At 38.9% G+C, this 26,376-nt stretch overlaps 2 protein-coding genes across 9 annotated transcripts in view; one reads left to right on the top strand and one right to left on the bottom strand.

Annotated features, from left to right (window-relative positions):
* Window positions 1–16,167, top strand: part of arfgef3 (ARFGEF family member 3) — a 255,967-nt gene extending 239,800 nt beyond the window's left edge. For all 8 annotated transcript variants that reach the window (XM_057342528.1, XM_057342527.1, XM_057342530.1 and 5 more), the window contains 3 exons: window positions 10,626–10,965; window positions 11,890–12,759; window positions 13,281–16,167. In XM_057342528.1, the coding sequence (XP_057198511.1) occupies window positions 10,626–10,965; window positions 11,890–12,759; window positions 13,281–13,472 (1,402 nt within the window). In that variant the 3' untranslated portion in view covers window positions 13,473–16,167. The remainder of the gene's footprint in view (window positions 1–10,625; window positions 10,966–11,889; window positions 12,760–13,280) is intronic.
* Window positions 16,168–16,286: 119 nt separating this feature from the next.
* Window positions 16,287–18,391, bottom strand: LOC130559453 (cytochrome c oxidase assembly protein COX20, mitochondrial). The gene is made up of 4 exons (XM_057342545.1): window positions 18,058–18,391; window positions 17,407–17,521; window positions 17,230–17,293; window positions 16,287–16,500 (listed from the first exon to the last, which is right to left on the bottom strand). Exons 2-4 carry the CDS (start codon window positions 17,507–17,509, stop codon window positions 16,371–16,373), a joined length of 297 nt encoding a protein of 98 aa, XP_057198528.1. The 5' UTR covers window positions 17,510–17,521; window positions 18,058–18,391; the 3' UTR covers window positions 16,287–16,370.
* Between the last annotated feature and the right edge of the window lie 7,985 nt (window positions 18,392–26,376).

Raw genomic sequence — 26,376 nt, 5'->3', positions numbered from 1 at the left:
AAGCGCTATGGCCTTCTTCCGCCAAGATCACCTGATATTTAGGGAACTCAGCCCATAAGGCCTACAGGAAACATAGCGCTGCCTCCATAAAGACTGTTTAAATCTCTGCAAATGACAAAGAACTGACTCTGGAGGGTGCACCACAGCAGCAGATCTTCAGCAGACACTCAGCAGATGTTACAGCCTGCCGGGAACAGCCAAGCACCAGACCGGATGCCCTGAGACAACATGGAGCTGACCACTTTCGTCGGTCGACCTGAAAGACGGCGCCCCGTGGAAACCCAGCTGGCAACCTAGGAGCCACTGACCCATTCCAGCCCAACAGTCATCGAGGCATTATCTCAACACCATGGACGACACCTGTCCAGAGAGCAAAATAGTGCAACTATGTCTGAGCCAGCATAGATCCTGGTACATCAAAGGAGCTGATTCCACAAATCCTCACCAGGAGGATGTAAAAATATCCAAATCAGACTCTTTTTGACCACGAGTGGCATGAGAAATGAACAAGCCTCCAGAATGCCCTTCAACTGAGAAAAATGTCCAGATCTCTGCAACCTGCTTGTCGACTACAGAGTCAGTCATCCTAACACCAGATGAGCATGAGACCCAGACCGCATCGCAACAGATGGCTGACTAACCAGAACAGGCTGTGACACACACACACACGGCCATCAACTGAGGTATGACTGAAACAAGAAGTTCCCACACACCTGACCAGCAGCTCCACAAGCATGTACACCCCATGTACATATCACAGATGGACGCACGTTCTTTCTTCACAGCGAAGCCCTGCTGAATTGTTTTGGAGCCTCTAAGAGACTTTAAGCGTTATAAAATAATTGGGCTCAAGTACAGGAACTTCCGCTTTCCAGCTAGCCAACTCGTCTGAAATGCATTGCCAGGTCACAAAAGTCAGGCATGACATCTCAGCTGGTTGCGAGAACTCAGTCTCAAGGTCGAACCAGCCGACGACCCAGACGTTTCCTGCCCTTACATGCCAAAGGCCCACCGGGGATCAAATACTTATTTCACTGACTGAAATGCAAATCAATTTATAACCTTTATATAACATTTTTCCCCTGATTTTTTTATATTCTGTCTCTATCGGTTAAAATAAACCTACCATAAAAATTATAGACCCTTCATTTCTTTGTAAGCAGGCAAACTTACAAAATCAGCAGGGGATCAAATAATTATTTCCCTCACTGTATATACAAATTTGGAACAACTTGAGGGTGAGTAAATTAAGACAGAATTTTCATTTTTAGGTGAACTAGCCCTTTAAGTCATTTTATAAATTAAACCGGAAACTGATATCCCGACTTCTGACAACATCGGAAGTTCGTCCCTACGCTTATGCACAGAGTAATTCTTAATAACTTATAAGGTAAGTAGCTGTCGGGTCCTGGTCACACTGTGCAACGGCTGGCTGTTTATTATCTCTTACTTAACAGTTTTAACAATGTATTAGTAAATACTCAAATTAATATGAATCAAGATTATTAAATGCTGTATAAGTATTGTTCATTGTTAGTTCATGTTAGCTAAAGCATTAACTAATTGTTAAAAAAATACAACCTTATTGTAAAGTGTTACCTACAGTGGATATTTCATATTCATTACATATAACTATTAATATTATTATTAATATTATTATTTGTTATAATACTTGTAAGGTCTTCTGCTGTTCACAATTGTAAGTGATATGAAAAAACGCAGTTATTGCACAAATTGTAAATAAAATAAATTTCATTACTATTTTTATTGTATTTTAAATTGAAATGTTTTTCAATATGTAATTAAGAATAACCTGAGGTTGTTTTGTCTTTTGTTCTCTTATTCTTTTGCTTGCTTTACAGAAAAATTGGGTAAGGCTTCTGCAAACAGAACTTGCATGATTTCTTGATTTTAAGTGAGGCTGAGAAACTGTATTTCTTTGCTTTTGTGATTGTTTTTCTGAATTAATGTTCTGTTAATGTTCAGGTATTATATATAAGCTTTAAATTGCTGTAAGTAATTTGACATGTTTTTCTAACTCGAACCACACGCCTCAAACAAACAAAAGTAATGTAAAGCACCTTTTATATTAGTGCTCAAATTGAATCATGTTTTATGGCGGTCCTTATGGGATTCCTTTTGTGCCAATAAGAATGAACGCAAACTTTAAAAAAACGAACAAAAATATACAATGAGAAAGAAAATAAACACTTTGATAATGAAAACAATAAACTCAATTGCAAGAAAGTGACATGATTTTCAAATAAACTGCTATTTTTCTTAACAATTTTCTAAGTTTCGTTTTTGCAAATAATAGTTTTGAATTCGCTGCTAGATTTTTCATTTGTGCTTTCCGAGTTTTCGTTTACGCTTCTCAATTTTTCGTTTGCCTTTCTGGCACAAATCTCACATGTAGGCAGGATTTATGGCCGCTTTACGCTGATTGGCTAGTGAGTTTTTGATTGACAGCTCCCTGACAAGGAAGTCGATACTGAAGACAGTACAGTGCAACGAATCTTAGAGAACGATCTGCATGCTGTTATCTTTATTGTTTGTACTTAAAACTACTACTTTCTTATTTAGGTAGTATATTAGTAATTGGTATTTGAAGTTGGTAAATCATGCGCGGTGTGGATCCAAGCGTCCTCCTCCTCGTCAGGTAAATGAATGTAATTCAGATAATAAAGAAAATCGCTAAAAGTTGTATTCCTGTACAGTAGCAATTCTGTCTTTACTTAGCTCGTTCATTGTGTGCTTTATACTTTCTGTCAGGTATTATTTTATGGACTGTAAGATTATTTTCTTAAAAAGGAACGAACAACTTGCATTATAACATCCAATAAAGACATGTTACAGATTATTGGGTTGTGAGAAATTAACGTGCTAAATGAAAACATTGCTGCATAGTTACTGTACAGAGATTAAAACTTTTAGCGATTTTATTATCTCGGTTACATAAATGTACCTGAGGGTGACTTGTGTCCAGCTGAGGAGGAGGATGACGATGTCGCTCTTGCATACAGTTTCCTTTTAAAGAATTAAGTCCACTTTTAAGTCAAGTACTGCATCTTTCTTTTTAAACTCATGGTGAATGTACAGTATTATACCCCTTTCTTTACATTCACAGAAAGTACACCTCATAAAACAGTACCAATACATTCAAATGACATTTATGTTTTTTAAACGCTACAACAAAACACATTCATAAGGTGACACAATTAGAGGCCTTTAGAATGTTTTATTAATTTAGTCTGTCTCTTGCAAACAACAATTTCATTATGTATTTGTCACGATAGGTGGCGTGTGGAGAACCCAATAGCAGGCAGGCAGTAAGGGGTTAACAAAACAAGACTTTATAGTACACACTAAGGGACAGAAACAAAACACCCACGAGGGGGTAAACGATAAGGTAACAAAACAATACTTCAATAACCAAACAAAAACCCACGATGGGGTGCAAAACAAAACCGGAACTACATAAACGGGAACAAAACCAGAACTCAAAACAAAACACCTCCCATGAGAGGGAAAAAACTAAACAAAATCCAAAACAAGGCAAGGAATAAATCACATGGCAGGGGAAGCTAGGGGAACACGAAACACTCACAAAATCCAACAGGAACGCAGGTTAGCACAGAGACAGCACGTAGGCACACGAGTACATGGTGCACATACAAACACACATGCAAACGTAATCCAAAGGCACAAGACAAAGAAACATGAGGGAATTTATAGGGGAAGACAAACGAGGGATAACGAACGAAGGCAGGTGTGGAACATAAAACACTCAGGGAAAGATAACAAGGAAACGAGAGGGGCGGGGCCAATTACGAGACACTGGAGAGAACGTGTATTATTGTCAAAAGGACAATAATATGTTTCTCTCCACACATAACCAAAGACTTTGTCATGGCTCTGCTACAGGACCAAGAAATCCAAGACTAGGTGAGGCAGAACCATGACAGTATTTACACACCTACATAAAACAGGTTAAGGAAAAGCAGAAGAGAGACTTCTTTAACTATAAACAAACATTTAAAGATAGAAACAATACATAAAATGCCACCACGATTATAATGTATAAATTAGAAATATGAACTTGAAGCATAACACTTTATTGTATATCTCCTCAAAACTCACTAAGCATCTCGTTTTCCTGATATCATTGTAATTATAAATTATAGACTGCTGTCTTGACGGCCTCTAAACCCACGTGTAGTTGTAAAACCTGCATGTGCATATGGCTAACGTTATCTATCCTGTCTTTACTCGACGTTAGCTTGTTGTTACGGCGTGATAGAGCCTGGAAGCGTGTCCTACTTTTAAGTGCGTGAAAGTTGGCAACCCTGCTAATATACTAACAAAATAAGAAGGTAATTTAAGTACAAACACTAAAACAATACTATACAGAAAACCGCAAGCAGATTGCTCTCTAATCCGCTGCACTGTCAATTTCGACTTCCTGGTCAGGGAGCTGTCAATCCAAATCTCATTAACCAATGAGAGTAAAGTGGCCATAAATCCCGCCCACACGCTGAGAAGTGTAAACGAAAACTCGGAAAGCGCAAATGATAAATCTAGCAGCGAATTCAAAACTATTATTTGCAAAAACGAAACTTAGAAAATTGTTAAGAAAAATAGCAGTTTATTTGAAAGTCATGTCACATTCTTGCGATTGAGTTTATTGTTTTCATAATCAAAGTGTTTTTTTTCTTTCTCATTGTATATTTTTGTTCGTTTTTTAAATGTTTGCCATCATTTTTATTGGCACAAAAGGAATCCCATAGTCCTCACCATGGGATGTTTTTGTATAAGAATAAATATACACCATCTAACTTTTTAACAGACTTGCAAAGAAAACAGGCTTATAAAACAAAAACAGTTTTTTGTTGATCAAGAATAAATCACCATACTTTGAGGAACTTCACCCAGATTTATCACTAGAAAATAGAAACATTTACATAGAAAATAAACAAATCAAAAGAAAAGAAAAATTAATAGCTGAAAATTCTGCTTTTGTGAAACATACCTCACACAAATTAAATCTAATTAGATTAATGGCAATTTTCATCCCATATTATAGAGGAAAAAATAAATAAATAAGAATGATCTCAGAACACCAGCACTAAGAGCTAAATGGAAGAATACAAGGTTATAGAGGGCTAAAGAGGAGTGTGGATGATTGTGGAGAATGTAATATTCAATGTCGAATCTCAAATCTTGGCATTGGCCAAGGTGACGATGTTGAAACTTTTGTCTGGTGCCTCTCGAATGAAACATATAAAGAAAACAACCAAATTTCCCCAGTCACTTACTAATGGCATGTCAGGTAAAGGCAGGGGCTAAGTTTGATTTTGACATCGGTGGGGACATTAAATTGTTCTGCAGAGCTGCATTATCACTAAAGTTTAACGTTGTTTACTTGACTTATTTAAACAATATAATAATTTAACAATACTTAAAATAGTTGTCTATTGCTGTCTACAGCAGGATCAGTTTCCTTAGAAATACACCAGAATATACAATTAGCTACTCAGTATTAAAGGGGTCAAATGACAGGGCTAAAACGAATATTATCGTTAGTTTTAGATAAAATTCAATGTGTCTACAGGATTTAAGGATTTAATTTTCCACATACCATGCATGTTTGTATTTTTTGCATTTTTTACAAAGCTCATCGCTCTGAAAAGTGAGGTGTGCTATGATTGGCCAGTTAACCAGTGTGTAGTGATTGATCGAATACTGCAAGTGTGTGACGGAAATGTAACGCCTCTTACCATATTCGGAACATCATGTTCCCAAGCAATTGTACTGACAGGTGATAAAATGTCATCAGTATTTTCCTTATCAATTCGAGCCCGAATCTTATCCGAAAAATTAAGATGATCAAGCAGACACATCAACTTTGCCAGCGCGACTTGAGCAGGATGTAAAGGATTGGTAAGGTTTTTTAAAAAAAAAATTATGTTAAATAGTTAAAAACTATAGCTAACTGTTTTACCTTTTATATACGACGTTATAATGATGTGCCGTTAGTGATTAACCAGTGCTACGCCATGTCTCGTCGCGATTCAACAAAGACAATAAACCCCATTATAAACACGACATTTGTTGCCTCTAGTTGGAACATAATTACTGATTATTAGGACTTATGTTGTCTTTTTTCACGTTGCGCGTGTGTCAGCATTTGCGGATCACAAAAACACGACAAACTCAACTCGCATTAGTCCGTAACAAAGTCTTTTACAATGAAAATATACTTACAGGCTGCGAATCTGAAGCGCCAGACTGTCCTTGCGAAGTTGTAATGGTTGGAATTGCCCCACTTTATAACTAAGCTTTCATTCACAGCCGGCCTTGATCTCTCCCAGGTTCATGAAGCAATCATATGTAAAATGCGCTGCACACACTTGAATATTCGGATTGTACTGTTCTGGAACAGTATTTTAAATAAAATGTAACCATTCATTTTTAGTTGTCTCATCTTTTGGAAGGGCAAACAAAGAGGCTTTATTTTCACAACGAAACACACAGCGTCTCCACGACATGGCTGCGGTGGCGACGATACAATGAGATTTACAAGTACGCCCACCTTACTCATACACCTTACGTACATTCGTGGGGATGTGGTTACACGAGGCGTTTCAGGCAGGTCTGGGTGAGCATTTGCTTTTAGATAGAATGCATCTTTTGTTCCGATACTTTAGTTTTTGCAATTTTACGTGTCTAATACATGCATGGGCAACTTATAACACACCAAAGACACAGAAAAACACGCGTATTCGCGCCATATGACCCCTTTAACTACTGTATGTTCAACTGCATCTACAGTCTGGATAAAAACTACTTTTAATATACATACATATTTATGCCTACATTGTTAAAACTACTGTATGTATGATTAAGTGCTTAATATACCTCTATAACAGTGCAACCTTAATAAAACCTTAACATAATGCACAACAAATAACAATCATGTTTTTAAACCCCAATCACCTGTGACCCTGCCTCTGCCTCTTCACCTTCGCTACAGCTTGGCAAGGCTGCTTGCCTTGCCTTTCTTAGCAAGGCTGCTAAGAAACTATACTGTAGATTGTCAACCTAACATTTGTCAGAGTACTTAATTTCACAACTAACATACTACTATGTCATTGTTTGACCTCTGTGACCCTGCCTCTCCACAACATGACAGGTCTGCTTCTGTCACCTGGGGTCTCATTTATAAACATTGCGTACGCACAAAATGGGGCTGTAAATGTGCGTATGCCACTTTCCACGCAAAGGTTGTGATTTATTAAAAGCAAACTTGACAGGAGAATGTGTGCACCTGTAAGTAAACTCTGACCCATGCGTACGCACATTCTGAAGACACGGTTACGATTATAAGTATTAATGCCTCACGCACATTTAATTAAGCTTCATATCCGGAAAAGGTCCACATGATCATGAAGATTAAATCTGCAGAGTTACAGTATTTGTGCTTGTATTGAGTGTAAAATCCAACTCAAATATGAAATCAAAATTCAATCTAAATATTTAAGCAGCGCTGTCTCACCATCACACTATCAGAGGTGGGTAGAGTAGCCAAAATCTTTACTCAAGTAAAAGTACAAGTAACTTGAGAAATTGTTACTCAAGTAAAGTAAAAGTCACTATTTTAAAATTTACTTGAGTAAAAGTAAAAAAGTATGCAATGAAAAAACTACTCAAGTAGCTAGTTACTTAGTTACTTTGTATCTGATTATATAGGCCTACTACATTAAATTAATATTAACGCCAATATTTTAATATTACATTTTAATCAATATTATTAATTATCATAAGCAGATATCTTTGCAATATACTAGAGAGACTAAAGAATAGACAAACACAGAAGAGACAAGCATTTCTGTAAATTTCATCTAGTCCTGATGTCAATGTAGTTTACACAACTTATTTAGAATAATATACCATGTCAAACTAAAGCATGAACTAAACTCAGAGCATTTCCTAAGATGATCTAGAACATCTGCAGTGCTCTCTTAAATAAAATAGGCCTAGGCCTACACATTTTTTAACAAATTTAATCTTTTCTCGTGTTGTGTCACGTGTGTGTTGTGAAACGCTCTTACTTGTAAACAAACAGTAAACAGTGAACCACACGCCCATCAACAATGGCATGTTGCTGTGTCTGACGAACAGGTCGCGCGAGTGCGCGCATATGGTGGGAATTTATCATCGCTGGCAAACAATATGACACATTTGCAGTTTTAATTGTATAGATATAGATTAATATCCACTTCATCCAACGCTCTTTGTGTTCTGCGTGTTCTTAAATTTCGCGCTACGAGGAGTGAGTAATCCTGCTTCAGATGATTCAGATCGTGCTGCGAACTGAACAAATCATTATTTTGAACTGATTCATTAGCCTATTCAAATGGTTTTTCCCATTGTTCAATTAATGCTTTCAAAAGAATCGACTCAAACGAATCGATCACTCGGGAATGCCCGTAAAAAGAGACAACAACCTTGAAATAAACAACGCGTTTTAAAAAGCATATTTTAAAATGAAGGAACGAAGGAACGTCACGCAATGTAAGTTATGTAACGAAGTAAAAGTACAGATTTTCTATTAGAAATATACTCAAGTAAGAGTAAAAGTACACACTTTTAATTTTACTTAAAAAGTACATATTTTCCAAAATGTTACTCAAGTAAATGTAACGAAGTAAATGTAACGCGTTACTACCCACCTCTGCACACTATGAGTGCATGAGGAGATGATCCGAATACAGGACGTGGAATACAGGACAGCATCAAATACCATAGATATCTGCAAACACAGTGTAAATAAATAACTAAATATATTTTCCTTAAATACTGTGCATAATCATCAAATATCAAAGTCTGGAAATACAGCCATTAAGCTCTCACACAATCGTTTCTCTATATGTTATCAGTCCTAACTATAATGGTGTTCATAACAAAACCGGAATGCAGAAACATTCGTCTTTTACATTGGTGTGATTTTGGCAAGGTGTTAATGATCAGTCTAAACGCTGTGAACATATAAATACTGCAGTGACCTATTTTGGCTTTAATATAATTCTAATACTTAAATTAATCCTTATTATTAATAATTACAACAATTCCTACGCACAGTTTTATAAATGAGACCCCTGACCTGACAAAATAACGCATCAATGCATTCCATATGTACACATTTATGGCTTAGACATAGCTTACTATATTACTATAACATATCATTACAAATGCCATAAACAAAAGCCAACAATGCACGTTGTAAAGACACAACGCGTTTCACTCATAGACAGCATGTTTTCGTTTTTTATAGATAAATAACGTAAATAACCAAAAGGGAACCAAGAACTAACTTTGGGAGAGTTTTGGGTTTGCTGGGTGTCACTTGCAGCCGAGCCATCCCAAATAGACAAGAACAATGTAAGTGATCGGTGGAAATAACTTTGATCATAGTACTTTTGTGATTATTTGGATGTCTGTGACATGAATAAAGAAATTATGCGTTTACAAACACTGTTAGAGTAGTTGTGTGTGCGAGTGAAACATGCTTATGGCAGCTTAAACAGTTACAAATATGTGATGGTACGGCTGAAGTGGTCAAGTAAAACCGCTTGTGTGATATAATATAAGATCATAAATCGTTTTAAAAACTCTGAAGTTGGTAGTCCAAACCATTAGTCTATCTGTCCTTCCCGGTTTCGTCCCACCGCTGCTTCGCTTTCGATTTCAACATGGCGCAGGCTTGAAATTAGTCTATTGGCTGCATTACTACTACAAATGAGACCAACATGCAACTTATATTGTAGCCAGGCAGCTTCATGTTATTGGCCTGTCTTTTTCAGACATAAAACCGATTTTCAGGGATGGAAACCTGACACATTTTGATGAAATTTGTTGTTTAGGATCCAAAATGGGTCATTATTGTGATTCGTCTAGATCCGATGGGTTTTTGAAAATAGTGGGTGAGGGGGATCTGTCAGGTCAGTCTTTGAATGGGGTCACGGTGAATGAAATTGAGAATCATGTCCAGATGTTGTGGTAATGATGTCAAATCACTATAGCCAGTTTGAGGGTTATGTTTTAAATTTTGCGCAGATACTGCTTCATAATGTTTTGCACATCCGATCTCTCTACACAATATCTGCTCTTCAGTACATTATATCCTACAAGCGTTCATAGACACCACAATGTAACGAAAAATAAATCATGACTTGGTTTTATATATTGGGGGGTCCCGCATCTTTGTCAGCTTTTTCACCTCAATGAGTTTGCATCCCTGGATTTGATTCTTCATCTATAGGGAAGTATAAGCAATACCTCACTTGAAAATAAACTAAATTTAGTTGCAAACAATGTTTTTGAAGCCTACTACTTTGTATGCAAGTATTAAACTAGGGACGTTGGGTGTGCAATTTGTTTTTAATGTTGTGATACAGGTCTTAAATTTCATTCATAATGGTCTTAAAAACACTTGACTTGGTGCAATCTGCAGAAACCCTGGGAGTTCCTTAAATACCCCAACCCTCCTCAATTTAAGCATTGTGTCTGTCACTCATGATCTTAATGTAATGCTAATCCCCATGAATCCTGTATGTTCTGTGTAGGATTCCCTTCAGGACTCTTGTGGTAAGTTTGCTGTCCCATCAAGTACTGCTGCAGAACCTCTATGATATCCTGTTAGAAGAGTTTGTGAAGGGTTCAGGAAGATCTGAGACTCAGGGTAAGATCACACCAGTGTCCGAGCCAAAACCTACTGGCTTTCTTCGCTTCATCTCAATGCAAAACCTGGCCATCATCTTTGACCTGCTGCTGGATTCGTACCGCACAGCTCGTGAGTTTGACACTCGTCCAGGCCTCAAGTATCTGCTGATGAAAGTGTCAGGAGTATGTGGAGCTGCTAACTTATACCGCCAGTCTGCCATGAGCTTCAATATCTATTTTCAGGTATGTTTTAAGTATATGAATCTTCTATCAAACCTCTCTTTGTTGCCTCTTGAACTGTGTTATTCACAAAGTAGGCGGCCTTATGCACATACTGTAGTATGTAATGTGCTAAAAAAAAAGAAGAACATTGGTTCTTTTCTGTAAACCCATTCATGTGCTTTCTGAATATATTTATAAGACCTTAATTTATTGCACGTAAGTATAATATTTAAGGCCCTTCAGTGGAAGGTGAACATACAGTACATCCACACTGTTCTGGGTTAGAAGTAAACAGCATTCATTGTAAATGGTAACATCAAATTAAGAGAATTCATTTGCAGTTGTTTTTAAAACATTTTAGTAAGATTTTCCGTAAAGCTGCTTGAAAATGTGTATTAAGACAAGCTCTATAAATTAAAATGACTTGAGACCCATCCTTCTGATGAATTGTTCGGTCCAATACCACCTGTAAGAAGATTCAGAAGTGCACGATCCAGGGCCATGATGCTGAAAATTACTTTGTTCCTTATATTTTGTATTGCTACTATATTTTACCTGCTTGTAACTAGACATTTGCGTGTATGTAGTTCAGGGCTAATCATCTTCGGTCATGGAGGACCAGTGTTCTGCGTAGCTTAGTTCCAATCCTAATAAACACACCTGTTCATCATTTTAAGGTAGTCCTGAATAATAGTATCAGGTGTGTTTGATTAGGGTTGTAACTAAACTCTGTTATAAATGTATACATATGTTTTTGTTAGGTCACATGTAAAAGGGTAACAATAAAACCACTTGACCTTCATCAAAAGGATGTCTTTGTTGGTGCAGTGACGCAGGCTGTCTATAAAACTTAACTGGCATTGAAGATAATTTTCAGATCATTCCAGGTTCGGTGCTAATTGTCTTTTTGCTTGATGGAGCACTTTAATATATTGTCCTGTTTAGGCTCTGCTGTGTGCCATGCTGACCAACCAAGAGAACGTTACCGTTGAGCAGGTGAAGAAGATCCTGAGTGAAGAAGAGGAGGGCGGCTCTGACTCATCACAGCAGTGCTCCTCTGAGGATGAAGATATCTTTGAGGAGATGGCACAGGTGAGTCCTCCGCGTGCCCGGGAGAAGCGCCAGTGGCACGCCCGCATCCCGTCTCTGAGCACGCAGCCTGTTAGCAGCGTGGACTGGGCCTGGCTTGTCAAACGCCTGCACAAACTTTGTATGGATCTGTGCAACAACTACATCCAGATGCATTTGGACCTGGAGAGTACCATTGGAGAACAGCCTACCCACCGGGCCGACCCGCTTTTGTTCTTGCCCCTTTTTAATTCGGAGACCTCCACGCCCTCCACTGGGGGCCTGTCGGGCCACGGGACGCCCTCAGAAGACAGCTTTCGCCTCTATCTTGATGAGACTCCCTCGGAGGAGGTGCAAAGCCCTGGTGGGCTGGGTGCAAGCCTCCCCCAGCTAAGAGGTGAAAGGAGGGACTCGGGACGTAAGAAGGAATGGTGGGAAAGTGCCGGAAATAAGTTCTACACCATCGCCACTGATAAGACCATCACCAAACTGATGATAGAGTACAAGAAACGCAAGCAGCAGCACAGCCATGCCTCATTTGCCAAAGAGGTGAAGGTGGGAGAAAAGAGGGGTGAGGCAGTGGATTCCCCAGGACCTCAGAGGCCCCAGCAGTTAGTGGAACAGGGGCCGATGCGTCACTCCTTTAGTGCAGGGCCCGAGTTGTTGCGGCAAGAGAAGAGACCTCGCTCAGGGTCCACGGCCAGTTCCCACAACATCTCACTCAGAGATTCTGAAGCACAGATACAGGTAGGACTACAGTAAGGAAACGCTTGAAACATAGTAAGAGTACAACACAGGAAAACTAACACGAAATACAACATATTTATAATAATATAAAAATACAAAACAAGATGTGTTTTGCCAGTGTCAGGGACGACCAGCTTCTCTCACTACTCACGAAGACAAGAACAAGACAGAGATGTTCTAATAGAAAGTGTAAATCAGGGGTCCCCAAATTCGGTGAAGAGTTTAGCTCCAACCATAGGCAAACACACCTGAATCCTGCAAGGTATAGTAGAAACTTGCAGGCAGGTGTGTTGAGGCAGGTTAAAGCTAAACTCTGCAGGACGGTGGCCTGGAGAGAACTGAGTTTGGGGACCCCTGATGTAAAAGGTTTTTCGTTGTTAGCAAGTTGACCATTTCAGAAAATTGGTTCAAAAATGAAGGTGGAATTTATTAGATAAATGTTTTTATTAAAAAACATAGCATTAGTTTTGCACATACCATAGCCACTTACATATAGGCCTTTGTTCTTTTTTCCTACTCAGGCATGGACCAACATGGTTCTTACAATCCTGAACCAGATCCAGCTGTTGCCAGACCCCACGTTCATTGCTCTCCAGCCAGCTGTGTTTCCCTGCATCAGTCAGCTGACCTGCCATGTGACTGACCTCAGGGTACGGCAGGCAGTACGAGAGTGGCTCGGGCGAGTCGGACGAGTTTATGATATTATCCAGTGATCAACTGGCTAATTTTTGATCTCTTAAAGTTTTTTTTGCTTATGATACATTTTTCTCTCTTATGATACATTTTTCTCGTAATGTTCTTCAGTATTCGGTCTGTCAAGTTCAGAATCTATATCTTTATTTATTCATACCTCTACAGGCATTGAATTGACATCAACTGTTAACAAAATAAAGGTTTGTTTTTCTCATGTGTTCTTACATTTAACTTTAAACTACACTGAAGGTTTCAATTAGTCAAAATCCTTGCACAATGAAATGTGAATCTGATGCACTTTTGTTCAAGCATTAATTAATATACCTAAAGCATAAAATACCTAATTTTATGCTAATTGCTAATATTATATTTTAATTTGCATAATTCAAAGTGCGTGTAATATTTTAAGTCTGATTCTTACATCTTTAAAGAGTATAGTAACAAGTCCTTTTGTAAAGGCTAATATACAGTACTGAGTGTTTGTCATGATCCAATATCCAATATGAGCTTCATTTTGAAATCCTTTGTCCAAATGTTTTGTCTTGTTTGCTCTATAAATCTGAAATCATTGAAATGAAATTATGTTTAGACTTGATAAAAAAACGTATCCCCAAACACTGCACTAGCTCTAAGTCACTCATATAAAGGTCACTATTATGTTTATCTAAATGTTTAATGTCCATACATCAGTCACACACTGTGTGCCCCCGCTGCCCCGGATTCCTCCCCTACCCACAGTGCAATGGGAATATGGGGTTCACAAAACATACATCTGACTAAACTTGAATAAACTTTAATGTAGTAATAAAAAATGAAATGAGAAATTGAGCATTTATTTTAATTGTCTTCAATGGTATAATTTGCATAGCAGCTCTATATAATACATATCTTAAAAGTATAAAAGTGAGTATACAGTTTTAAGTGCTATTCTTATTTGTTTGAACCACATAGTGATATGGCTTTACTGCAAATATTTTTCTGCATAGTCATTTCTTAATCCTGAGAACTGCAGTTGCTTGAATATTGTGTTTGTCTTAAAGCTTTCCTGTGGCTCAGTGGTTAGAGCATGGCACTATCAACGCCAAGGTCATTGGTTCGATCCCAGGGGATTGCACATACTTAGATTACAGTGTAATGCAATGCAAGTCGCTTTGGATAAAGGCGTCTGCCAAATGCATAAATGTAAATCATATGCATGTATTATTTCTGTTTTTCTTTTTGTACGTGTTAAAGGTGTATTAAGTATATTTATTTTGTGATGTATTGTGTACATTTTCGTGTTATGGAACATCTGCCCAGAATTGAACTATTCTGTATCTAATTCAAACAGTTATTTCAAATGAAGGCTATGTCGTGTAATTTATGTGCAATTGGAACTATAGAATTCTGGGACTAATTTACAAACTTTACAGATATTCTTTACAAACCGTGTGTCCAGTGCACACAGCCTGTGTTAAATAATCATAATCAGAATCCTTCATTTTTTTAGTTCATATTTTGTTGCGGTTATGACAAGTGCTTGGTATAAACAGTGGAACTAACAGGACAGTCAGATGGACCAAAGACATGTTTGTGTTTAAAACTATTAAATTATTATATACTTAATTTTAAACCAATCATACATGAGTATATAACATATTTTTTTACCTAGAGTGAGAGCAGAAATAAATGTTTTCTTATGATTTTTCTTTATTTAAAATCTGTATTCATTTACTTTCAGCTTTGACAGTTGTGAAAATGTTTAGACATTGTTTTGTTTAACAGCTAAAATTAATTTCTGTTTAATCTCCAAAAAGTGTCAATTTCTGCTTTACCATAGATACCAGCCACTTTATTTCCACTATTTATGTTCACTCTTAATATAAGATAGCAGTGTTCCTTTAAGGGTAGCGGCAATATGTTTGTGATGATTTCTGGAGGAAGTACACACCTGACATCCTATCTAGATAGTATTTACTTTCATTACTATCATTAATTATTCAACTTCTATAATTAAACTGCAGTACATGTGCAATGCTGAATGTATTCTGAAGTGTTTCTTAAATGATCCTTTATGTTGTATGGGTTGGGAAATAAACTAGTAAAGCTAATAAACAGCTGTGTGTTGCTCTTTTGACAAGAGTGTCTTAAATAACTGTTTGTTTATAAATTTTTACATGGTCATGAACAGTTGATGTCAAGTCCCTTCATGTATATTAAAATAAGTGGAATCTAGCATTTCATGATAAAAAAAATATTAGCAGTTACCAAATTCTTCATTGATTTTCTCAAAATTACATTGCTCATTATTTTCATACCATTTTACAACTTATTTTTTGCCAAGATAACAGCTCTGCGCCTTCACCTATAATGCCTTATACGTTTGGAGAACATCGGACAAGAGATTAAGACCATTCGTTTATAGAGAATTGCTCCACACCCTTCAGATTAACACCTCCAAATTGGTGCTTCGCTTCAGTTCTTTCCACTCATTTTCTATAAGGGTTCAGGTCTGGAAAGAATGGCCATGGAAGAATCTTTGTTTTTTACTCCGTGGCCCATTTTTGTTTTAAATTATTGTCCTTTTGGAAGATAATATGGAAAATAAATACCCAAAACTCGGAAGGAGGATGGTTATATAATCCAAACGATTGTTTCTTCCTGATTAGCAAAGAGAGGTCTCTACAGCCACCCCTAACTTCTGTCCCATGACAGTTTTTGCAGCATGCCTACTTCACCCCATAGCCTTACTCTCTGCTGGTATGTATACCAGTTAAAGAGGATAAGTACTCAGGGTTCAGGCTAAAATTTTGAGCTAGGAGCCGTCCCCTGTACAGCACGGCAAATATGCAAACTCATGAAATAATTGTTTTATTAAAAAAACATAAAATGAGGAAATAAATGAATCCACATTCAATATGGTCTCAACTAATACAAGTTTATGCATCTCCTTTTGTTTTCCGTGTGGGGTCTAAATTTGTCCCTTCATATATTACTTTATTCTTTATGCCTTCCTGAATGACTCTCTGCTGAACTCGTAGCTTGGCATTATTATATCTGCAGTAGAACCTGCAAAAAAGCAGAAACAAATGGGTAAATCTCACAAAACCTGTAAAGGGCCTATTTTACTTCAAGATACAAAAGGAAAGAAATATTAAAATATATGAAGAAGCCTATCTTGTGGCTACAGGGAAACAATGCTTGGCGGGCACATGACTCATGTTAAGATAAAAAAAAGGTTGGGTTATTTAAGAGGCGTGGCAAGTTAGTTACAAATAACTCCCTTTGGAGGAGCAAAGTTCAATTTGTAAAATATTCAAAATCAACCCAAGATGACCAACTGTTGCACAAAGGGTAAATTTGAAAGCAGTCCAGCTTGATGAGTAAAATATGTGTTTGTACTAATTTGGTGACTGTAAGTGAAACTTACCCCACCATTTTAGTCAAAAAGTGGCAACATAGAACCTAACTCTGATGCATGTGCCACATTTAAAGAGATTTTATCCACGTTACGAAGGAAACCCCATGAAAATAAATGGCGAAAAGTTGATTTCTTGACAGTTTGTGGTATGATAATTTATTTTATAGACCAACCTTGTAAAGCCAGCATAAACAATAGTTTTCCCGCATCCCACACTTTGTAAAATGTATTTATTTAAATTCTAAGAACAGTAGTGACAAGAATTTATTAGAAAAGAATATAAAGCAAGAATCCCATATTATTTTCTGCAGGAAAGCTATAGCTCCGTAAGAGTATGTCTGCTTTGCACCCCTGTTTTTCTTTTGGAGATCACATACCATGATCCCAATGTTGTAAGCATGAATCCTGTAACACCAACGTCAAATGACCTCTTTACACGGCCTGTGAATTACAAGAAAACAGCAGATTACAAAAAAGGTTTAATTACAGAGCACTGTATCCATGGTTAAGATCTAGTGCTGAAGGTTCTAGCATGCTAGTAAATTGAAGCTTACTCGTTACTAAAAAGTGCACCAGTCCAGCCACTATTGACCCCCCTGCGCCATGCAGAATAGAGTTTCGAGCACATGGAGTATTCTGAATATCAAGAATGCCCATGACTCATTTGCCCTGTGTGTTAAAATATCCAATAATCAATGGCAATAAAACAAAAAAGCAGATGAGAACTCAGAGATCATATTAAGAACAATAACAGCGCCAACTGAAACAGCACCACTACAGTACACCAGAATCACAGGTTTGTTTCCCAGGGAATGCATGTACTGATTAAATGTAGATCTCTAATGCACAGTGTAGTGTGTACATCGGCTAATAAAAGCAAAATTATGCTTTTACCATTATAAAACAATCTATAGTGTGATCTAGTGTTTACAATATATTGGATAACTTACTTGAAATATCAGCTTCTGGTCTACAATTTGGGTTAATGGAATACATAAAACTTCAAAATGTAAAGTCTGGCTACTGGTTTTGTTACTACTCTCTGTGGAAAAACAACATACGACTATGTCCTGCCAATACTGAGAAGCAATTATTCTGGCAAGCAAAACAACGTTTTAAATGCCTTTCTCAACTGAACAAAACGGCTACTCGTCCGTTTTCCGCACTTGTTAAATCTAACGGATTATAAAAAAATAAACATTTACCTGTCTCTTTTTGCCGTCCTCGCTAATTTTAAAATGTGTGATCAAAATATCAACAAATGAAGCCACTGTGAAACACAACACATATGTAAAATTACATTACGTGTCATTATTCAACTGAACACTGCTGTGGTCCCTAGTTAAATTCGTCCTGACGGCATTCTACCTGGCAAAAATTAGTTCCTCCCAGCACACACAGAATGTTTCCCTAACGTTAGTTTTTAGTTCCCTTTTGTTTATTTTATTGGCACTAAAAAATAACGTTTTAAAGCGCACTCTAGAACGCGAGGGTTTCGAGACGCGGGTATCCGGACGCAGCCACGTATGGCCGTTTGATCAAAAATGTCTTTAGACGTATGGAAGGCCGTTTGATCAAAAATGTCTTTAGACGTATGGAAGGCCGTTTGATCAAATATGTCTTTAGACGTAACGTGTACAGACGATATAACGCGTGGACGCGTTATTGCGCCTAAAGACGTAATTTCGTCTACAGACGTATTGGTTTTTAGCCAATGGAAAGTCAGAAAACGGAAAGGTTTGCATAAAATTGATTAAACATATAGTCGTGACGTCATCATTAGCGTAACCACGTGTCATTCATAAATTATACATATAAACGTGATGTTCCCTCATGCGTGGCATTGCATACGGTCCTAGTTTCGAATACGTCAGCGTATACTTGATCATACGACAGGGGAGAAGAGGGAATTTCAAAATACAAGCGTACAGACAGACCATCGAAAGCATGGCTTTGCGAAATTTTCTTAACAACTACCCACGCGTTTTTCAAGAATGTGTGCATTTGTAAAATTATATGTATTATGCCGTCAATCCAAATGGGCAACATGGGCTGCAGCCGAGTGTCCCGAACACTAAGGGATCCCGAGAGAGTTCTCATTTGCATTTTAACATTACACATAACACATGTTTGTCCAGTATTATGCATCTCCGAATCACTACGGACAGTACATGAAGATTAAAATCATGTTAAAAACACGAAAAATGTCAGAAAACCAGTAAACGAGGAAGCTGCGTTTTATTTTTTGTATGAAGCATAAATTATGTTTCATTAACAAAGTTCGGGAGAAGCCGGAGCACATAATCATCTCGGCTGGTTCGCTATCAGCAATCCTATCAGCTCAAGCGAGACAAGTAATTCAACACCCCTCCACCTCCCCGTCTCATCTCCCCGTTTCCGAGCTCGGCGCACTCGCCCACATCAGGGGGAGAGTGTTCTGGGTTCGGAAGGAACCGGCGAGATCGGAGCCCGCTCCTTGGACAGCACGCCATGCGCATATATTACCTACCCCTGCTATCAGCATATTATCCCTGCCATCATTATTATTTGCATTGGCGAACTCGTGAATAACGTTTACATTTCTCAACCAATTTCAATGGGTTACAGTATTGTGGACCCACATTAAAATATGTAAAGGAAAAACTGCTGCTACTGGAGCTTTTAACTTGTTCAATTAAATTCTATGTAGTGCTTTTTTGCAATGTTCCAAGTGTTTCAATGCCGCTTTACAGGAAAAAACACAGGAGGAAAATAAGTGTAACTTAAGAAAAGGCACACTGATGCGCAAGGGCTTCTGCAATCTTGAACATAATTACTATATAGGGAATGGCAGATTTTTAAATATTATTTTCGAAGATTTAAGCTCATGAAACTATTCCAATATTTGTTTATGTAAATGTAGTTTATGAGGACACAGAATTTGAATTATTATGGTTTTATCGCGCTCGCTTTTGCTTTTCCTGGGCAGCAACGTAGCCGGGCATGCATTTCTGGATTAAGTGTAAATAAGATAACGGACTTGGAACGTTATTAACATGACAAATTACAAAAACTGTTTTTGTTTTACTATGGGACCTCTAACCACCGTAGGCTACACCACATATAAATCCATTGATGTTGTTTTCTGTGTCATTTCTATCTCCATGTCTGTTTGGTTTTGATCTGTAGCCTATTATATAAATTAAAACTAGTAGCATAAAAGCACGTTGTGTTGAACAAATCAATAGAAAACTCTTTAGACTTTAACACCAGAACAAGAAGCAAAACCTGTAGCGCAGAAAATGTTATTTATTTATGATGCGATCTGGAAAAAAGAACAGAAAATAATAATTATTCATGAAAATTGTATGGGCTACATATTGTTCGGATTTTATTGCTAAACTGTTTCTGATTTTTAAGATTAATCATTATATCAGTATTAATGATGATTAATGCTAGGCCAGTTAGGGGATGCATTATGTATTTCTCGTTATTTTAATTTGAAAAATGGGAAATTTGACACCCGTTGTTTTGGAGAGTTACACGATATTGCAACAGCGCGTGTTATTTATACGCATTTCATTCATGAGAATGGGCTTGTTTTACAGTGGTTGATTAAACATTTCATTTACAAGTTAATTGAATATAACGGGCACACAAGGAATCTAAGAATGCGTTATCCCAGGTCCGCAAAAGCCAAACGCGGGACTGGTTATTATAACCCAGACATCCCTCCCTGCAAACTAATTTCAGGGATGTAGTAGCCCCTAACCCCACACGTGATGTGTCATGCAGCACGGATCAAGCGCACAGTCGTCTCTTTTTTTATTATAAATACCATGAACATGAATGCACATCAGAAGTTATGTTTAAATTCGGTTTACTGAAATTTAGCCCGTATGTCAATCAGTTAAAAATGTAGAGAGCAGCATTAGCTAAAAAATATTTATTGTATTACATACAGTATATTTCAAGCAATTTCATTCCAGAAACCACCTAAACAGGTTTATTTCGCCACCAAAATACTTTTAAATGGAATATGGGGAAAAAAAACATTCATTCTTTCTGATAAAGGGTAGCCCTAAAACTTGATTTTTCATTATATGAATGAAACGTAAGATTAATTCAATTACGAAAATAGGCCTACACAAGATATCGAAACTTATTGCAAGTAATGAATGGGATTTTTTAGTCACCGCAATGGCGAAATGACACAGTTCCCACTAGCTAATCTCACTTGCATGGTGCGAAATCTACTGGTATTTCCCCAAACATAAACACAGGTGAGGGCCCATATTTATAAAAAGTTGTAGAAATGTTCTTACGGAAATTTCAGTGCCAAAAAAAATCTTTGTAAAAGTATAACTTGTAGCAGACGTTTTCATGAAGTGAAGCAGTAACCAAAATCAATGTAAAACATTCAAAGGTAAACAATTATTGGCCAAGTCAAATTTACGTCAAACATATAATGACAATTTATAAATGTAAACTCCATTTGACATCAACCCATTTAAAGGTAAGTCCGTAAAATAACTTGCATAGTTTACTAACTTTACTACATTAATAAATGTCATTAACTGACATTCAAATTTACATTAAATCAAGCAATGTTTCAATTCCAATTATACATTGCCTAGTAGCTGACTGTGAGTCTTGGATTTTACTTGTGTTTTATTTTCTGCGCATCTTATATTCTGAGTCTGATGTTCTCTGTGCGTGTCTGCCTGGTCCTCGACCCACTGTACCTGTGGTTAACCTTCTTAAATTATCCTGAAACATACAGCATTCAAGTACAGAGAGAGAGAGAGAGAGAGAGAGAGAGAGAGAGAGAGAGAGAGAGAGAGAGAGAGAGAGAGAGAGAGAGAGAGAGAGAGACAGAGAGAGAGAGAGAGAGAGAGAGAGAGAGAGAGAGAGAGAGAGAGAGAGAGAGAGAGAGAGAGAGAGAGAGAGAGAGAGAGAGAAAGAGAGAGAGGGGGGTTGGGGGGGCGGTGAAAAATTATTAGACAAAAATCAATCGACAATGAATAAATTAGTTTTATAGTGTGAATGATCTGGGCCGCGTTTCCCGAAACCTTCTTAACGCTACGTCATTCTTAAGTTATACCTTAAGTTGTACCTTACCGTTAATATGTGTTTCCCGAAACGTTCTTAGTTATACCTTCCGTAAGTTATATGTTCGGAAGGTTGGTCTGGAGCACTCTTAGCTATACCTTAACACTGTTAAGAGTACATCCAGCTAGTGGCCACAGTGGAAAAAAGCTTCTTTACATCGCAGTCTTTACAAATAAAATTCTAAACCTAAAAAGAACATTATGTTGACATGTTTTCATGCAAAGAATATAATTGTCTTTACACTTATGGTTGTTAGCTTTTTAATGATATTATCTAAATAAGGTGCATCAGCTGGCAACCCAAACAATTTTGAGTATATTTAAAGAGAAAGATTGCAAAATAAAGTTTAGTCAAACTGCATTTTTTGGGCTAAATCAAAGACGACGCCAACCGCGGAGCATTTTAGTGCATTTAAACCTTGAAAACCTGGCTACACTTTATGCTGCAATTATAATTATAGAAAAGTTAACCTGCCACGGCAGCAAATAGGTTTTGGATCGTGTTGGTCTATCTTTGGCAAATACAAAGCCCCTAAATTCAGCTCTTTTTTCCTGCTATAGCTGTTGATTATGTTCCAGGTTCTGCGCTTTTGTTGAGTAAATAATAACACTATAGCAACATATATGATAATATAAATAAGGGGTTCCCAAACACAGGTATAATCAAAGGTAGGCTATCTCATGGCACACCTTTTAAATAGAAAATAGGGAAACAACACACATTCACTCACTTTACTCTTTCTTTTTCTTGTCATGAATGAATATGTTTAATTTCAATATCAAAATACCTCATTGTAAGGGCTGCACAATAATGGCATACTTGTTAGTCTCATTGCCTTGATATTGTAAGTGTGATTAATAATGTTGATTATATTTTAATGCTTTAATAAACGCGGCCATAAGCTACATGCTTCGCGCTGTAAATACGCCGCTTGAGCATTCAGTGTCCAAGCACAATAAACGTATGAACTATACAAGTAATTGTAAGTTACTGGAATAAACTTTTTTAATGCATCGCAACAGCAAGTGGCTTTGCGTGACCCTCCAACCCAAAGTTTGAGATCCTTTGATGACCATACTGCCAGTTAGTGTAGCGGGGTTGATACATTTGGACATGAGATTGCGGGTTCTCACACTCATTTCAAAATTAAATAATATCGATGGTTGGATTTAGTTTGCAATTTGGTTTATTTTTATCCTATGAGTCCTAATAAATGCAACTTCAACTATTTCTAAAGTGCTTATTTTATAAAGAATGCCGCTACCTCACATAACGCAGTAAAGCAGTACTTGTATAGAGTGAATAATTGATTGTCGAACGATCAATATTTATTCAGCACCACCACCATGGAAAGCACCTGGTAACGTGGGACGTAAGAAAGTAACCTCTTATGGGTATAGTTTAGGAAGTAGGCTATACACCTAGATAAGGAATAACATCTCAGGTTACGACTGTAACCATAGTTCCCTGAGATAGGGAACGAGACACTGCGTCATGGAATGACTATATGGGGGAACGCCAGCAGCGTGACTCGCGTGAAATTGTGTATGGAACTAACTCGCGATTTATAGTCGCGAGGAGATGACGTCACGGATGACGTCACGAGTGACGCGAATACCGGAAGGTATAAATAGACCGCGGTAAACAGCGGCAACTCAGCTTCTGTAAAAAATGAAGCAAAAGCTACAGGCACAAGGAGTATGGCAATGAGACGCAGTGTCTCGTTCCCTATCTCAGGGAACTATGGTTACAGTCGTAACCTGAGACGTTCCCTTTCGAGGGAACTCAACACTGCGTCATGGAATGACTCTATGGGGGACGACATGCCCACTACGCCATAGTGAGTTGTGACTGTCCTGGTGTGAAGGTGTCTACGCACATTCTAGGACATAAGAACCTGGGATCCAGGTAAGGAAGAAAGGTCTAGATTGTAGAACCTCATAAATGTATGCGGGGAAGACCAACCCGCAGCATCACAAATATCTTGCATAGATGCCCCCAACAGAAGGGCCTGCGAAGAGGCCATACTCCTAGTAGAATGAGCCCTGACTCTTAGAGGTGAAGGCCTTCCGCGCACCTCATAAGCCAAAGAAATTGCCTCTACGACCCATCTACTGATGGTCTGTTTAGAGGCCGGCTGACCTCTACCTCGAGGTCCAAAGCAGACCAACAATTGGTCAGACTTTCTCCACAGAGAAGTCCTTCCTATATACTCCTGCAATGCCCTGACCGGGCATAATAAATATAACCTTTGGTGATCCGCCAACTCGTGGGGCGGAGGGTAAAAGGCCTGGAGAACTAGGGTCCTGGCAACATTGCGAGGTACCTTCGGAACATATCCCGGTTTAGGGTGCAGAATAGCCTTGATATTCCCTGGGGCGAACTCCAAACATGGGGGGGACGCCGAAAGAGCTTGCAGGTCACCTACCCTCCTCAGAGAGGTAATGGCTAGTAAGAAGGCCAGCTTGAGGGATAAATTTTTGTCTGAGCTGGACTCCATAGGCTCAAAAGGTGCCTGGGAAATCCCGTCTAGGACTATGGCTAGGTCCCACGCCGGAACTCTGGTCTGAGAAGGAGGTCTCATTCTTACGGTGCCACGCAGGAAACGAACGACCAAGGGGTGTCTCCCCACTGACCCCTGAGGCAGAGGGGAGTGAAAGGCAGAGATAGCTGCCACATATACCTTGATAGTAGAAGGAGCTAGACCTGTAGAAAAACGGTCTTGAAGAAACTCTAGAACTGAAGCCAACGGGCAGTTAACTGGGTCCAAATTCCTGTCATTACACCATAAGGTGAACAATCTCCACTTCAAGGCATAAAGTTTCCTGGTGGAGGGAGCCCTAGAATTCAGGATGGTCTCAACAACCTCAGTTGATAGACCTTGGTTCAACAATTCACTCCCCTCAGTGGCCAAGCCCAAAGTTTCAACAACTCTGGGCGGGGGTGATGTATTGCACCCCCGGCTTGAGTTAGGAGGTCCCTCCTCAGAGGAATCTCCCATGGCTGTCCTGCCAGGAGAGTTTGAAGGTCTGAAAACCATACCCGAGCTGGCCACAATGGGGCTATTAGCAAGAGACTGATCCCTTCCTGTCGAACTCTCTCTAGAACTCCCGGGAGCAGAGCAACTGGGGGAAAGGCATACAGAAGCGGCCTCGGCCACGTCTGTACCATGGCATCCAGTCCCAATGGGGCTGGATGAGTCAGTGAAAACCACAGAGGGCAATGGGACGTCTGTTGGGATGCAAACAGATCGATCTCGGCTCGGCCGAACCTTTCCCAGATCTGCTCCACCACGTCGGGGTGGAGTCTCCATTCCCCGGGCCTCAGCCCCTGCCTTGACAGCATGTCTGCTCCCACATTCTGAACTCCAGGGATGTACATCGCCCTGAGCGATATAAACTTCTCCTGGGCCCAGAGGAGGACCTGGTGCGCCAGTTTGCAGAGAGGGCGTGACCTCAGACCCCCTTGATGATTTATGTAAGAGACCACTGATGTATTGTCTGTTCTGACTAGAACATGATGGCCTCTGAGGACTGGGAGGAAGTACTTCAGTGCTCGTAGTACAGCTAACATCTCCAGGCAATTTATGTGCCAGTGGTGATGCTGCTCTCTCCACAGCCCACTGGCTGAGTGACCTTCCACTATTGCCCCCCAGCCTGTGAGGGACGCATCCGTCGTCACTATCTTCCTGTGACATTGAGCCCCCAATTTCAGACCTTGATTCAGAAACCAAGGTTTCTTCCATATAATCAGGGAACGAAGGCATCTGCGCGTAACTCTGATCATACGGAACGGGTTGCCTCTCGGGGAAAACCCTTTGCTCTTTAGCCACCACTGTAAGGGTCTCATATGCAGTAGGCCAAAAGGAATCACGTTGGACGCTGCTGCCATTAAACCCAATATTTTCTGAAAATACTTGACAGTGTAGGTCTGACCTAACTTGATCCTGGACACCGCTGTCAGGATCGATTCGACACGTGCAGGAGACAACTGTGCCTGCATTGCGACCGAATCCCACACTACCCCAAGAAATGTAATCTTCTGTTGGGGAGTTAAGTTGCTCTTTTTGGCATTGAGCCGTAACCCCAGACTCTTCATATGGTCGAGGACGAGATCTCGATGTTGAACCGCCATCTCGTGAGACTGTGCTAATATTAGCCAGTCGTCTATGTAATTTAGTATGCGGATCCCTTGAAGTCTCAATGGAGCAAGGGCTGAATCCATGCATTTTGTGAAGGTACGCGGGGAGAGAGCTAGGCCGAATGGAAGAACTCGATATTGGTAAGCTTTGCCCCCGAAAGCGAACCTGAGAAACTTCCGATGTTGAGGAAGGATAGATATGTGGAAGTATGCATCCTTCAGATCTATCGTGGTGAACCAGTCCTCTGATCTGATTCCGGCCACAATAATAGGGATAGTGAGCATCTTGAACT

The sequence above is a fragment of the Triplophysa rosa genome, linkage group LG9, assembly GCF_024868665.1.
Source record: "Triplophysa rosa linkage group LG9, Trosa_1v2, whole genome shotgun sequence".
Classification (NCBI taxonomy): domain Eukaryota; kingdom Metazoa; phylum Chordata; class Actinopteri; order Cypriniformes; family Nemacheilidae; genus Triplophysa; species Triplophysa rosa.
This window is presented reverse-complemented; position numbering and strand designations above follow the sequence as displayed.